We start from the raw sequence: 15,518 nt of genomic DNA, 5'->3' as shown, positions 1-15,518 counted from the left end.
CCGACATCGAGGTGTCACAAGTCATGAGCATCTACTAAGGTCTAAATACAACGAAGAGTCTGAAAATATACTAAAAACAATCTAAGGAAGACAAGAGGGAGAAGAGCAGGGCTGCAAACATTGGGCAACTACCTTGTTAACTCTGATGACTCTGCCACTGAGCAATCAATACCCTCTACCGGGTTCAGAAATACCTAAATCTGCACACAAGGTGTAGGGAATAATGTGAGTACACCAACTTAGTAAGTAATAAAAGTAAATGAAAGCTGAGCAGTAAGGAAACACGTAATCTACGTCATAATGCTATAGAAAATACAGTACATTTCTAAAACAGTACGGAAATCATTTATTTCGTAAATCAAACTCAGTTTCAGTAAAAACCTTTCTTTTTTAAAACATCTTCCAATAGTTTCAAACGAGTGATAAAATAGTGAGAAAAAGTGATAGAAACGTAAACAGCCCCTCAGGCAAAAACACGTACCATAAACTGCCCCTCGGCATAATATCAATAGAACCAGCCCCTCGAGCTACCTCACAATCACTCGTAATCAGCCTCTTGGGCATAACATGAATCAAGAACTGCCTCTCAGGATAAACATGGATGAAGAACAGCCCCTCGGGCAACAACATGAATCAACAACAGCCCCTCGGGTAACAATATGAATCAACCATAGCCCCTCGGGCTGCATCACATCACTCACACTGGGTACCCGCGCTCACTAGGGTTTACAGACTCCGGAGGTGCTCCTATAGCCCAAACGCCATAACAAGCCACCTCGTGACATAAATCAATCAGGCCCTCGGCCTCATAATAACAAGCCACCTTATGGCATAAATCAATCAGGCCCTCGGCCTCCCAATATCATGAATCAATAACAACCTGCTACGGCGTGCAGCCCGATCCCATAATATCCTCACAACACAGGCCCTCGGCCTCACTCAGTCGGAAACCTCTCAAGCCACTCGGGCAACAGTAAAACATGATGCTCGGCCCAAAATATCATTTAAAATATCAAAAACAGAGTAAATACGGCTGAGTTATGAAAATAGTGGAATACAACATGAATGAGTACAGATATTAAGTCAAAATAGTGAGGAATAGTAGTAAAAAGCCCCTAAGGGTCCAAAACAGTTGGCACGAGGCCTAAATATGGCATTCAGCCCCAAGACATAGTAAAAATTTCCAAAACACAATGATATCAAACAAGTTTTAATCGAATACGTGACTTAATAGTCGTACGGGATGGACCAAGTCACAATCCCTAATGGTACCCAACCCCACGCTCGTCACCTAGCATGCACATCACCTCAAAGTAGAACAACGATGTGAAATCCGAGGTTCCATACCCTCAGGACAATATTTACAATTATTACTTACCTCAAACCAGTCCAAACTCTAGCCCGCGATGCCTATGCCTCTCGAATCGGCCTCCAAATGCTCTGAATCTAACCAGAATCAGTATATTATCATCAATATATGCTAAAAGAACAAAGCCCAAGCGAAAATAATCAAATTAACTCAAGAATCCCAAAATTGCTCAAACCCGGCCCCCGGTCCCACGTCTCGGAATCTGACCAAAGTCTCAAAATCCGACAAACCATTTAATTACGAGACTATCCATACTAGTTTCACTCAATTCCGACTCTGAATCGACTTTCAAATCCCAAATATTCATTTTATGAAGTTTCACAATTTTTCCCAAATTTTCATCCCAAATCTTTACTCAAATGATGAATCCAATGTTATAATCATGTATTTTAGCCAACATTGGGTTAGAATCACTTATCCCGATGGTTTTCTTGAAAATCCCTTGTAAAATCGCTAAATCCCAAGCTCTCTAGGTCAAAATATGAAATAAAACCTTGAATCTCGTATTTATAATGCACCTTCCGGATTCCCTCACCGCTGACTGCGAAAAATCACCACTGACCGCGATAAAGCACACCTTATCGCACTTCAAGTGGCTGCATAGACAGGCCTTAGTAATTTAGCCATAACTTTCTCTAAATTTGTCCATATTATGATTTCTTTACCTTTCTGGAAACTATACACGAAGGGCTACAACTTTAGTTTTGAATCATCTCAAAATTCCTTGTAGATCAAACGATATAGGCTTCCAAAGTTGGACCAGCCGCCCTGCGGATTCTTCATGACCGCGGCGACGGACCATTTTCCGCCGCAGCGGAAGTTCCACCGGTGCAACGAAATATCACCGCTGACAGCGGTCCTTTTGGCCAATCCGGAACAACTTCCGAGTGCGGAAATATCTGAGCTCATTCAAAACTCACCCTGAAACTCACCCGAGGCCCCGAAATGTTTAAGTTGAGCCTTCGAACCACTCAAAACAACACCAAAACACCAAATTGACTTCGAATTCAAGCTTAAGAACTTAAGAACTTTCAAATTCCACAAACAATGCCGAAACCTATCAAATCAAGTCTGATTGAACCCAAATTTTGCACAAAAGTCATAAATGACATAATGGAACTATTTCAATTTCCAGAATTGGATTTTGATCCCGATATCAAAAAGTCAACCCTTTGGTCAAACTTCCAAACTTAAATTTCCATTTTTAGCCATTTCAAGCCTAAATTTACCACGAACCTCCAAAATACATTCCGAACACGCTCCTAAATCCAAAAATTCAAATCCGAGATCGAGTACTAAAAGTCAAAATGGAGCTAATCCAATCATAAAAATTCAAATCCGAGATCGAGTACTAAAAGTCAAAGACTTGGTCAAACCTCTCAAATTTTAAGCCTTAAGCTGAGAACCATTCTTCCAAATCTGTTCTTTTCTACCTGAAAGCAGGGTTCTTTTTTGAGGGTGTAATAGTAGAACCATGGAAGTAGCACAAAACGTTTTGACTTGTTTGGTATTTTTGTTCTAGCTTCAAGCATGTGATAAGTTTTTGTTGAATAAATTGCACCTTTCAAATTTTGTAAATAAACGGTTAGTCATTCTTGTGAAATCAAGGCTCGCTCTTCGACTTTATGCTTACTTAGAATCTCAAATATCATATGATGAAGCTTTGAGTGGCCTTGTATTCACTTGAGGGCTGAAGTTATGCCGAGTCAAGTAGTTCATGTGTTGTGGATGAGTGAGAATTGTGTAAATAATGCATGTGCTTAACTTGTAATGTCTAGAACTTGCCCGGTTGGTTTCTCAATGCAATTCTTAGGTTGATGATTGGGTGTTAAAATGATTTTAGGCTCTCTTTGTGATTGCTAACTAATTTTTGACCAAATTGACGTCCCTAGTGCATATATTCTCTTAGTTACCCCCGCTGAGTCTTCAACCATTTATTTGGCTACTACATTACAAATATTTACCCCTTTGTGAAATAATTTCCCCCTTTTGAACCCATCCTTCCTCGAACGATTAAGAATGAGGCAAAAAAGCCTAAATTGGGGGTGTCAGTGTTAATTGAAAATTGGTAAGGTTGTACATTATGTGTAGAATAAATACCTCAAAGTTGTGTATATGAAGATATTCAAGCTCCAAAATAAAAATAAAATAAAAACATCTGTATAAAAATAAAATAAAAAAATTAGTGTGGAGTCTTATGAAAACTGAAGAAATACGTTAAGGTGGTTCTATGTCAATAACTAGAGGTCAATAAGGGCTATGTGGTAAAGAAGCAAAGTGTATGTAGAGTTCAAGGAGGGTACAACTACTACATTCCCAAATATTCGTCCAACCCGTCCCGAGCCTACACTTCAACACGTGAAAAGTAATTTGTGATTTACGACTAATTATTCCTGAGATAGCAATGAGTTAAAATAAGGGCAAGTATATGGACTGATACTTGTAGCATTTAGCCTTCTTTATGAGTACAAGAGTGTTTGATTGTATTCCCTGTACATATTTCTTGAGTTGGGGAATTTCTTTGATTTGAGCATGCATGAATTGCAAGATTTAGCAGAAGCTAGGTTCTTGAAGTAGGATACAAGTGCATACTAGTTGTGGGTAGCACTCTGTCATTGCACTTGAGGCTCGAAGTTTACAAATTGATTTTTCGAATTGCTAAATGATTGTTGTCTTCCAAGAAGGGTGAATAAAAGAAGTTACATGCTTGTTAGCTAACAGTCAGCACCATCCATAGTCACTGCTGCTTTGTGATCTGTTGGAAATAGATTAGAATGTGATAGGATGACTTTGTTTTAGTTGCTTGAGGACATGCAATAGTCTAAGTTGGGGGTGTTGATGTGCCGTAGAATTGCGACATTTTTTATACTAATTACATAGACTTTAGCTCATCTTTTAAAGCATTTTAAGTTATTTTTTATGTAGTTTTGGTTTGCAGCAAACCAGACTTGAAGAACCAAGAACACAGAAAAGATGTCAAAACCAATAGAAGGCCAGAATTGTGGCAAGTTTATGACCGCAAAAGTGATGTGCGGGCCGCAGATCAACCGTAGAGTAAAGAAGATCTTCCCAGTTTTGAGAGTGTATTGTGCGGCCGCATAATGCTTGTGTGGTCTGCATAATTACCGCAAAAGTGCAAAGAGAGTTTCTGCGAGAACAATTCTGCGACATCAAATGCGATTGCAAAATCAATGTGCAGACCGCATAACAGAAGTGCAATGAACAACTCGGCAACTGGACATCCAATTATGCGATGGAATTGCAGTTATGCGGGCTGCGAAAGTGTTCTACGACCCGTTCTACGGTCACAGATGTGATATGTAGGGGTATTTTTGTCATATTTTGACCCCGACTTTTAGCCCATTATAAATAGAATAACTAGAATTTTTGTGTGACATCTTGTCTAAAAAATAGGCTATATTTAGAGCATTGAATACACCATAGGTTTGGAAGCTTTTGAAGAGAGAATCTTTTCATCTTTGTAAGTTTATGGCTTTATTTATTGCTTTGTTTTTGGATTCTAGTATGAGTAGCTAGTTTTAAATACTAAGGTTGTGGACCCTAAATGGGTGTAATGTTAATGAGTGTTTACCCTTGAATATATATATAGTGGATTGTTGGTATTTATTCATTTCTCATGCTTCATTATGTTTGCAAACATTGACTAATGTCATTTCACTCTATCTTTACTTAGAAAAATGGGTTAGGGTTTGGTAGAATTGAATAGCAAAAACTCAAGGCTTTAAACCTTGTTTAATAGAATCGCTTAGGAATAAGTGGGTTCTATTTGGCATAAATTGGTTGTTCTTAATTGTAACTCTTTTATATTTGGGTAAAGAGAAACTACTACCTAACTATTGAGAAATATTGGGTAGTTATTTAGAAACCATTTGCATATCAAAGGACCTTCCATTAGAAATATATCATATTAATACCAACAACATTGCATATCATTGATGGGGACACAACCTTGGTTTCCTTAATTTAATTAATTACATTCTCATAACAAAATAGTTCTCTTGATAACTCACAATTACAATCTCTTTTTAAGCTAAAGGAGTAGGATTACGACTTAAGTCGAGTTTCACACTATTCGAGTCATCTTTTTACACCTACTCCCTGTGGGATTCGACCCCAACTTTGGTGGGTTATTATATGTGACATCGACTGCATTACACCATTTATCTAAGTGTAATTTAAGCATATCATTTGTTGTGAATGATGATGTACCTAGCTGCTTGCATTCGCAATTTCTTGGCCTCTTTTTTATCACCTGTGAGTACTCCGTCCTGCATATATGTAACAATACGATTGTGCCAGTCCCAGGTCAGGTTTATGGCTCTTACCTCGATTTGGTCCATCGATGAGTTGAGGAGGTGGTCTACACTTTTGTCCCCTGTTGTGATGTTTTTGGTAGTTGCGGCTAACTTAGCGAGGTCTTCCTCCTCGGAATTCTGTGCTCGGGGGATCTGGTCGAGTTGACATTCGTCGAACTCGGGCAGCAGCTTGCAGATTTCCATTTGGTATTTTTCTAGCTTCTGTTCCTTGATTTGGAAAGTCCATGTGACTTGATTGACTACAAGTTAAGAATCGCAGCGTAGTCTTAACCATTTTATCCCATATTTGAGTGCCAGCCTTAACCTTGGAATTACGGTCTTATACTCGGTCACATTGTTAGTCACGTCCGGGCACCTTATGGATTGGCAAATCACTTTACCGGTTGGGACTTCAAGTACGACTCCCAGTCCGGACCTTGACGCATTGGATGCGCCGTCGGTGTACAGGACCTAGAGGTCTCTTATTTGGGGAGAAGCATAGATGGCTTCTCTTTCGACTTCAGGCATTATTTTTGCGCTGAAGTCGACGATGAAGTCTGCAAGGACTTGTAAGTTTATCGATGTTCACAGCTGATATATGATATAATGTTCATTCAATTCGATGGCCTATTTGGCCAACCTGCCCGATAGCTTAGGTTTATGCAAAATGCTTCTTAGGGGGAAAGTCGTGACGACCGAGATGGGGTGGCATTGGAAATACAGTCTATGCTTTCATGAAGCTACGACTAAGGCCAGAGCCAGTTTTCCAAGGTGAGGATATCTTGTTTCGGCATCGACTAGTGTATTGCTAATGTAATAGATGGGAGACTACGTACCTTTATTTTTTCGGACCAGGACTACGCTCATTGCTACTTCGGATACGGCAAGGTAAACGAGGAGACATTGCCTCGGCTCTGGTTTTGAAAGCAATGGTGGCGATGATAAATATGCTTTTAATTCCTTCAAGGCATGGACACATTCATAAATCCATCGGAGGTCGTTATTCTTCTTGAGTACGTCGAAGAATCGGTGACACCTGTCTAATGATCGCGAAATGAATCTTGAGAGAGCAGCGATATGGCCGGTCAACCTCTGAACCTATTTTTTGGTGGTTAGGTATTCTAGTATCCCTTCGATGGCTTTGATTTGATTTGTATTGACCTCGATCCCTCGCTGTGATACCAGGAAACCTAGAAATTTTTTCGAGGCCACGCCGAATACACAACATTCGGGATTCAGTTTATTCCATACCGTCTAAGTATATAGAAGGTTTCTCTTAGGTGGTCGATGTGATTTCTTTCTTTTTGGACTTGACCAGCATGTCGTCAATATAGACTTCCATCATTTTGTCGAGTTGTTCTTTGAACATCCTTGTTACTAACCTTTGTTATATTGCCACTGTGTTTTTTAGCCCGAAAAACATAACCCTGTAGCAGTACATCCCCTTGTGGGTGATGAAAGTGGTTTTTTTCCTGATTCACTTCTTCTATGAGGATTTGATTATAGCCCGAGTAGGTGTCCAAAAAGCTCAGTAGTTCATGCCCGACCGTTGTGTTGATGAGTTGGTCAATAGGGGGTAATAGGAATGAATTCTTAGGGCATGCTCTGTTCAAATCAGTGAAATCTATGCACATCTGCCATTTCCCATTCTTCTTTTTTACCATAACCACGTTGGCGACCCATTGAGGGTATTTTGATTTCCTGATGGAGCCATTTTCAATAGCTTTTCCACCTCTTCGCGTACTGTGTCATTGATTGCAGAGTTGAACTTACGTTTGACCTGCCTCACTGGGGGTGGAACGGGTCGACTTTAAGCTTGTTCATAGCGATTTCCTTCAGGTTACCCAGTATATCTGCATGGCTAAAAGCAAATAAGTTCGCATTAGTAGTTAAGAATTCACAGAATTTACCTGGTTCCTGCAGTTTATAGCCGATGTAAGCTTTCTTTTTGTGGTCTTTGCTGTCTAATTGAATGAGGTCGAGATCTTCTATGGTCGACTCTGCAGCTTCGACCATATCAGGGTCTCTGATGATGTCTGTAACACCGGGTTCTGGGATGTCTATGTAAGTAGTCAGTATTTTGAAATTGTTAAAGATATCATTATTTATTCAATAGAAATTTATTCTTAATTGTTTAAATGTATAAAAGAAGTGAACTCAGAAATATCTAAAATGAGAAACTACTAGTTACTTAGTGTTGGCTTGCCTGACAATGGTATCCGGCGCCATCACGACCCTTAGTGAATTTTGGGTCGTGACAAAAATGGCCAAGAGGCCTAAAATCAAAAGAACTAGACAGAAAGATGAGGCAATTAAAAGGCAATGTGAATGGGCCGCTTCATGAAAAGGGGGAGTAATGACTTGCACCAACTGTGGAGAGGCAAATCATAATGCAAGAGGTTGTGAGAAGGTAACACCTCTAGTTTATCTAACTTATTTTACTTGTTAACAATACTAATATTTATTTTATCTAACTGTTTTTACTTGTTAACAATATCCATGGCAAAAAGGACATAGAAAAATGTCAAACATCTAGTTGACAAAGATGATAGTGTGGGACAACAATCAAAAGAAGAAATACACCTAACAACACCTCAATCTAGTCAAGCAAGTCAGTCGAGTGGTCAAGGCTCAAATTTTGTGTTCATGCCTACACCATCTGTGCATAGTCAATCAAGTAGTCCATTCACTAACTTTGACCTCCCTGAACTTGATCCAAATGTAGTTACAAGGCCAACAACTGTGTTATAATCTAAAACAAGACTTCTACAAAGGCAAAAACCACCTCAAATTTCTAGTGTAAGGGTAAATTCCTTCACTGGTGATACAAATGGTGTCAGTCTTCCATCATCAACTTCCTTTCAAGCTATCGGGCCTCAAATGGAAAGGAAAAAGTGTTGTAACTAGAAGCTGGGTGGAGATGCAAAGCAAAAAGAAAGTGGATAAGCTGAAGCCATAGAAGGGGAAGCAACTAAAGTCTATTGTAATAGAACTTGCAGTTTGTGCAATTTGTTGAATCTGTAGTTTGAGACTTACAATATGAACAACCAACTGATATGGAGCAACTTAAACTTCAACTTAAAACATCGAGAGCAACTTAAAACTTCAACTTAAATCTATAATATAACCAACAAGAGCAATTAACATTAGAACTTAAACTTCAACTTAAAACATTAAGGTTACAAAATTTGAAGTAGTCTACACAAAAGTGAACTCATCTGATATATGAGCCTACATAATTTTTGAAATTATAAAAGATCAAAAAAAAAGGTAACATTCCCTACCAAATATATCAAGTATCATAATCAACTTCAATTGATTACCCTAGCAGCTAAATTCCCACAAAAAGGGTACATAAAATGATAATGAAAACCTTCATCTTGAGGATTTTCTCTTCTAATTTAGTCACTTGAACATGGTTTCTTGCCTTTACAGCGACCTTTTTCTCCTTCAATTTATCCCTTTCAATTTTAACATTGTCCAACGACGACTTCAAAATACTACTTTTAACATTTGCCGCATCCAACTAAAACAATAAATTATTGATTACAACGAGCACTCTATCGGGAATAGGATCATCTCCCCATTCCCAATAACCACATGAAGCATCCAATAACACCAAAATACAATTCAAACAAACCAAAGGGAAATAATTCGTTAAATTATAAAAAATTTCAAACACAACAAAATTTAATAATAATCACTTACTTCTTGTTTAGGATACTTGTACAATCTCCGTCCAGGGTTAAAAAGAGTAGTCGAAGTGAAGTGGTTAGCAAATTCCCCATAGTGGCACTTCCTCTTGGATGAAGAAATATTTTCTGACATGTCAAATCATCCTTTTGGACAATATTTGCAACCTAATAAAATCAAATAACTGATAATGAAAGAGATTGGAGTAGCCCTTTTCCTCTTGGACTCTTTCTTGAAGAACCCTAATTTTGTCTCGTTGGTTGAATGGAGGGAACGAGAGACCGATGTGTTTGGGCTCTTTTTTAATTAAAAGATCAGGTGGGTCGGATAAAATAAGTTGGGTTGGTTGGTCAATTAAAAACTAAGGGATAGATTTAGTTTATCTAATAAAAGACTAAAACGCGGATATTTTTATTTTAAATTTAGGAGTAGACGGCGAAGGGACATTTTAATTTCTGCACACAAACGATAGGGACTTTTTCAATTGAATAGTATAACGGGAGACATATATGACCTATTTTAACTAGCAGAGGGACATAAATGGCCCTTTTTTGTTTTCTTTTTAATGACTATTATACACGGGAGAGCTTGAGAAGACCTCGACTAATCCACCCAATATCTGCATTCTCCCATCAATATATTTGCAGGGTAATTCTGCCCAACATGCTCAAATAAATGAGAAGAAGTCACCTAGATATTTTTGCCTCTACTGAGATTTGAAACCTAGTCTCTCATAATCAGAGACGGCTCAACAGATTTTGTGGCCTAAAGCCAAAACATATTAAAGACCCTTAAATTTCTTTTGTACAATTTATATTATAATGAGATACAAAACAAACTCCTAGAACGTTGGTCTAGCGATAAGTGTACAACGTGTGATATGTGAATTAGGTGCACGTCACGGTTTGAAACTTTGTCATATGAAAATATGATATTAATTAAGTGGAAGAAGGTAGAGGGGGCACGACAATAATCGGGACTTTGGAACCTTGCGCACCATTGTATTTGCGGAATTCTCTTAAGAAGATGAAAAAAATTGCTTTCTAATAGACGGACCAATAAAATATGGTGAAAAGAAATAGTCAATCGGAAAAACTGAGTTAAAATTAGAAAGTAAAATGACTAGAAGCATTAAAAGGAAATATGAGTGTACATAGAGAGAAAAAACTAGATTGGATAATGAAGGTAAATGCATCAATTTGTTTAATTAAATGAGAGAGAAATTTATCGTTATTTTTCACTCAACCGTATAACTTTAATTAAAAATTTTAAAATATTTTATTAATAATAATTACATAAAATATATGTGACACATAGTACTTAAAATTGGGACCCTTAATATTTTGGGGGCCTAAGGAAATGACTTCATTTGCCTTACACTTAGGCTGCCCCTGTTCATAATCCTCAACCCAACGTCATTAACAACTAGGTTGCACCTTTGAGTGCGGTGACCTTTTACTATAGGAACCACTGCGTAAGGGTTCACCACAACTTGATTAATAATTCTCTCAGATGAAACTACATTATGCAGGTCGTGGAGGTCCTACTTCAGCTCTTCCTGCCTTTGTGCTGCCAACATCTTTTATTACCTTCCGAAGGTTTCCTTCTGCAAAAGGAACCATTAAGCAATGTTGCTCCACAAGCTGGAGAATGGTTGACTGATGGACCTGCAAATACACTTGGTATGTCTGCTCCTTTGTGCTGCCAACATCTTTTATTACCTTCCGAAGGTTTCCTTCTGCAAAAGGAACCGTTAAGCAATGTTGCTCCACAAGCTGGAGAATGGTTGACTGATGGACCTGCAAATACACTTGGTATTTCTGCTCCTTTGTGCTGCCAACATCTTTTATTACCTTCCGAAAGTTTCCTTCTGCAAAAGGAACCATTAAGCAATGTTGCTCCACAAGCTGGAATGTCTATATTCCAATGCATTTTCTCACTGCTAATTTTGGTAGCTGGACCTGCAAATACACCTGGTATTTCTGCTCCTAATTGCTTAGAAATGGGCTTTTTAACGCTCATACCCTTATGTTCTACACCATTTACCTTCATTCCTTTGTGCTCAGCACATCTTTTATTTCCCGTTATTGGAGGCCTTATACAAACAGATCCATGACCCAAAGCCACACCACAAATATTATTTGGATCATTATTTACACGGGAACTTAGTGAAACTATTCTTGGCTGTGATCGACCAAATTTGACGATTTCGGGAAGGAAATAAGTGCTTTTGAAGGTATCATGAAAATCATCTCTGTTCTCCAACAAAAGGGGCTTGCAAGCTTGGATTCTGACACCTTTTTGTTTCTCAAGGGACAATTGAAGCTTCCTGACAAAAGCAGGAAGACGAGTTGCTCTTGAAATGCCATCAAGTTTGCGGAGGACATCATTGTGGCGACGTACGCCATTACTGCCTTTATTCCAAGCATAGTCAAATCTATCGAGCAGCTGGGCTTCAGTTTTCTCAGCGTCTTTGTTGTCATTCACCTGTTAAATATTAGGAAACATTACCAAAATCCATTAGTAACTGAAGTATTTTTTGGTACAAGTTAATAGAGCGTGTAATTACTTTCAATCCTTAACATGCTTAACTATGCAAACAAATGCCTGGCAGACAGCTCACAGTGATTCTTCAAAGAATGGAACAAAAATGAAATGCTGAAACCAAAAACTCAACTTGGTCTACTAGTACTGTTGTCGTCTAGAGCTCAGTAAGATAACCTCATAATAATAATAATTTCCCAAAAGATGACAGAGTAAAACTAGGAGAGCTTTAATCTGAATGTCAAATTGACTGGACAACAAATAGCTTCTAATTGAAATCTTGCCAAGAAAAAGGAAGCGCGGAATTAAAATATCTTTACCAAAAAAAAAAAAAAAACTAGCGTTACTTGCTATTTGCATGAATGAGCGGAGCAACACACTTATGCATTTCTATATCTGGAGGAGGAAATTACAAATTAACAACATTTGCAAGTGGCTTAAAGTTGTAGATAGGAGAAATATGTACTTACAGGTGCCCACCTATAAACAATAGAGAAGCCTCTTGAGAATGCTTCTGTAAACAATCCTGCTCTCTTTGAAGCAGATACATTTACTTGGTCGTGCAGTGCACTATTGGAGCAGCCATTCTCTAAATGAGCGCCTTCACGGCCATACCGCTGTAGCCTAGTCCTAACACTGTCAGATTTTCCAACATATACAGGAACAATATAATCAGGGTCAAGTCTGCTAGCCTCTCGCCCAGCTTGGCGTCGTGACACAGCTATTCCCAGCTCATAAACTCCAGAGCACGAAGTGCAGTTTGGCAGGTTCTGAGTCCTATATTTCTCTGCTCCTTCCTTCCTCAATAAATAATTCGTCCAATCATTAGGCCCAATTAGAATCTGGCAATAAACACTCACAATGAATAAGAATGAGCCAATCAGAAGAACTAGAGTTAAGTTGCAAATATACCTTCCTACAATTCTGGAGCTTTATCACATATTCTCCGACAATATAGATTAAATTAAAAATATTTTTGCTACATTGGAGAAAACCAAAATTTCTTTATTTATCTTCTGTGATGACTTATCTGCCCGATTGGTTGTATTTTTAACAGCAAATTCTGTGATGAATTTGACTTATCTGGCCAACTGGTTGTCATTCTTAACATGAAATTCTTAACTACAGCTCTACTAAATTAGTACTCCTACATTTATATTTTTCTTTCCTTTTTTAAATCATGATTTACCTAATCAGCAAAAACTGCAGTACTACTCCAATCCAAACAACTAGAGACAGCTCTAGATCTGAATTTAAGTCTGAAAGTTAGCGAAAACGCGCACTCTTTAAACAACTAACGAGCAATAGATTTAAAAAAAAAAAAAATTATGGGAACAACAAGTGGTGAGTTTTGATCGAACCTTCCAATCGGAGAAAGCCGAATCGTGTTTTGTGCGCTTACACTCTTCTCTATTTAGGCGAACGGTGACGGATCTGTTAGTAGCTTCCATTGAGCTAGCTAGCTACTAGCCTTTGCTCCTTCACTCAATGAGTTGTGCATAACGACCGTTGCCTCCAGCTTTATTTAAAAGTGCAGCGCCGTGCCGTGATTATCCATTCACCGGATATGGCCTTCTTAGGACCCTCGGTCAATAAAATAATTAATTAATATCAATAACCAGTGCCGTTGAAACTTAAAGGTAAGTTCTATAAGGTAGTGGTCAGGCCGACTATATTGTATGGGGCAGAGTGTTGACTAGTCAAAAAGCCATATGTCAAACATATGAAAGTAGCAGAAATGAGGATGTTGAGATGCATGTGTAGACATACTAGATTGGATAGAATTAGAAATGAAGTTATTCGGGACAAGGTGGGAGTGGCGCCCATGGAGGTAAAGATGTGTGAGGAAAGATTGAGATGGTTTGGGCATGTTAAGAGGAGAAGCACAGATGCCCTAGTCAGGAGGTGTGAGAGGTCGACTTTGGGGGGTGAGAGGAGGGGTAGAAGTAGACTTAAGAAGCCTTGGGTGAAGTGATCAGGCGGGACATGGCGCAGCTTGAGCTGACCGAGGACATGACCCTAGATAGAAGGGTGTGGAGGTGGAAGATTAGGGTGGAAGGTTAGTATGTAGTAGTGTGTTTCCCTTTGTTTTCCCTAGTTCGATAGTATTAGTGCTAGTATGGTACCCCTTTTTCCTTAGTCTGCTATAGCCGCGTGTCTTGTTCTGTTACTACTTACCTTCGGTAATTCCGTAGTTTGCTAGCAGGACTTCGTCATATTCTCATGTGCTGCCTTGGACTTATTTGTCTAAATATACTATCTTGCTATTACTTGTTATCGGTACTCCTTCCATATTCTTTGTTGTTATCTCCGATTTAGTTTTCTAACTATTTCTCTTGCTATCAGGGCTTCCTTCACCTTCTTTAGCCGAGGGTCATTCGAAAACAGTCTCCCTACCCTCGCTGCATACATCCTACCCTCCCAAGATCCCACTTAATGGAATTACACTGGGTAGTTGTTGTTGTTGTAATATCAATAACTCAAGTTAGGAAGTAATTAATTCTAAAGTTCTATCAATAATAAGGTTTCCAACCTCACAAATATATTCTGATTTCCTAATCAGATTACGTAAAATCCCACTTCAAGAATGAGGCAGCCAAGTATATTCTCATTCAAATCAAAGAAGGAAATAACTAAAAAAAGGAAAGAAATATGATAAAAAAAGAAAATAAAGAGTCAACAACAACGACCCAGAAAAATTCCACAAGTGGGGTCTGGGGAGGGTAGTGTGTATGCAGACCTTATCTCTACCCCGAGGGGGTAGAGAGGCTATTTCCGATAAGACCCTCAGCTCAAGAATACGAAAAGAGACAATATATCAGTACTATCAACAAAAAATCGTAGAAATAATAACACCATCACAAGAACCAGTAAATAGATGGAAAGCAAAAATAATAACCAGTAAATAAGGACCGACACTATAAAAATGGAAGAGTAGCGTGAACACAACATTGACAACTAACAGTCTAAGAGTAAATCCTATCAGCCTAGCCTTACACTGGTACGAGTTAGAAATATGCTCGACTACCTCCTAACCTACAACCTTAATGTTCGACCCCACAGCTTCCTATCGAGGGCCATGTCCTCGAAAATCTAAAGCCTCGACATATCCCGTCTGATCACCTCTCCCCAATACTTTTTAGGCCGACCTCTACCTCTGCTCTTACCCACTAATGCCAACCTCTCGCACCTCCTTACCAGGGCATCACGACTTCTCCTCTATACGTGCCTGAACCATCTGAGTCTCGCTTCCTACATCTTGTCATCCATAGGAGCCACACCCACCTTCTCCCGAATATCTTTATTCCTAATCTTATCCATCCTAGTGTGCCCGCACATCCACCTCAACATCCTCGTTTCTGCTACTGTCATCTTCTGGATATGTGAGTTCTTAATTGGCCAACACTCAGCCTCATTCAACATGGCCAGTCTAACAACCGCTCTATAAAACTTACCTTTGAGTAGCAATGGCACTTTCTTGTCACACAGGACTCCGAATGCTAACCTCCATTTCATTCACCCCACCCCTATACAGTGTGTGACATCTTTGTCGATCTCCCTATCTCCCTGGATAACCGACCCAAGGTACTTGAAAC

General features: G+C 38.9%; 1 protein-coding gene across 1 annotated transcript; it reads right to left on the bottom strand.

Moving 5' to 3' along the window:
• Positions 1-10,628: 10,628 nt before the first annotated feature.
• Positions 10,629-13,504, bottom strand: LOC107785778 (protein EFFECTOR OF TRANSCRIPTION 2-like). The gene is made up of 3 exons (XM_016607150.2): positions 13,284-13,504; positions 12,393-12,764; positions 10,629-11,865 (listed from the first exon to the last, which is right to left on the bottom strand). The coding sequence occupies exons 1-3, from the start codon at positions 13,371-13,373 to the stop codon at positions 10,927-10,929; spliced, it is 1,401 nt and encodes a 466-aa protein (XP_016462636.1). The 5' UTR covers positions 13,374-13,504; the 3' UTR covers positions 10,629-10,926.
• Between the last annotated feature and the right edge of the window lie 2,014 nt (positions 13,505-15,518).

Source organism: Nicotiana tabacum, chromosome 10, assembly GCF_000715075.1.
Source record: "Nicotiana tabacum cultivar K326 chromosome 10, ASM71507v2, whole genome shotgun sequence".
Taxonomy (NCBI): domain Eukaryota; kingdom Viridiplantae; phylum Streptophyta; class Magnoliopsida; order Solanales; family Solanaceae; genus Nicotiana; species Nicotiana tabacum.
This window is presented reverse-complemented; position numbering and strand designations above follow the sequence as displayed.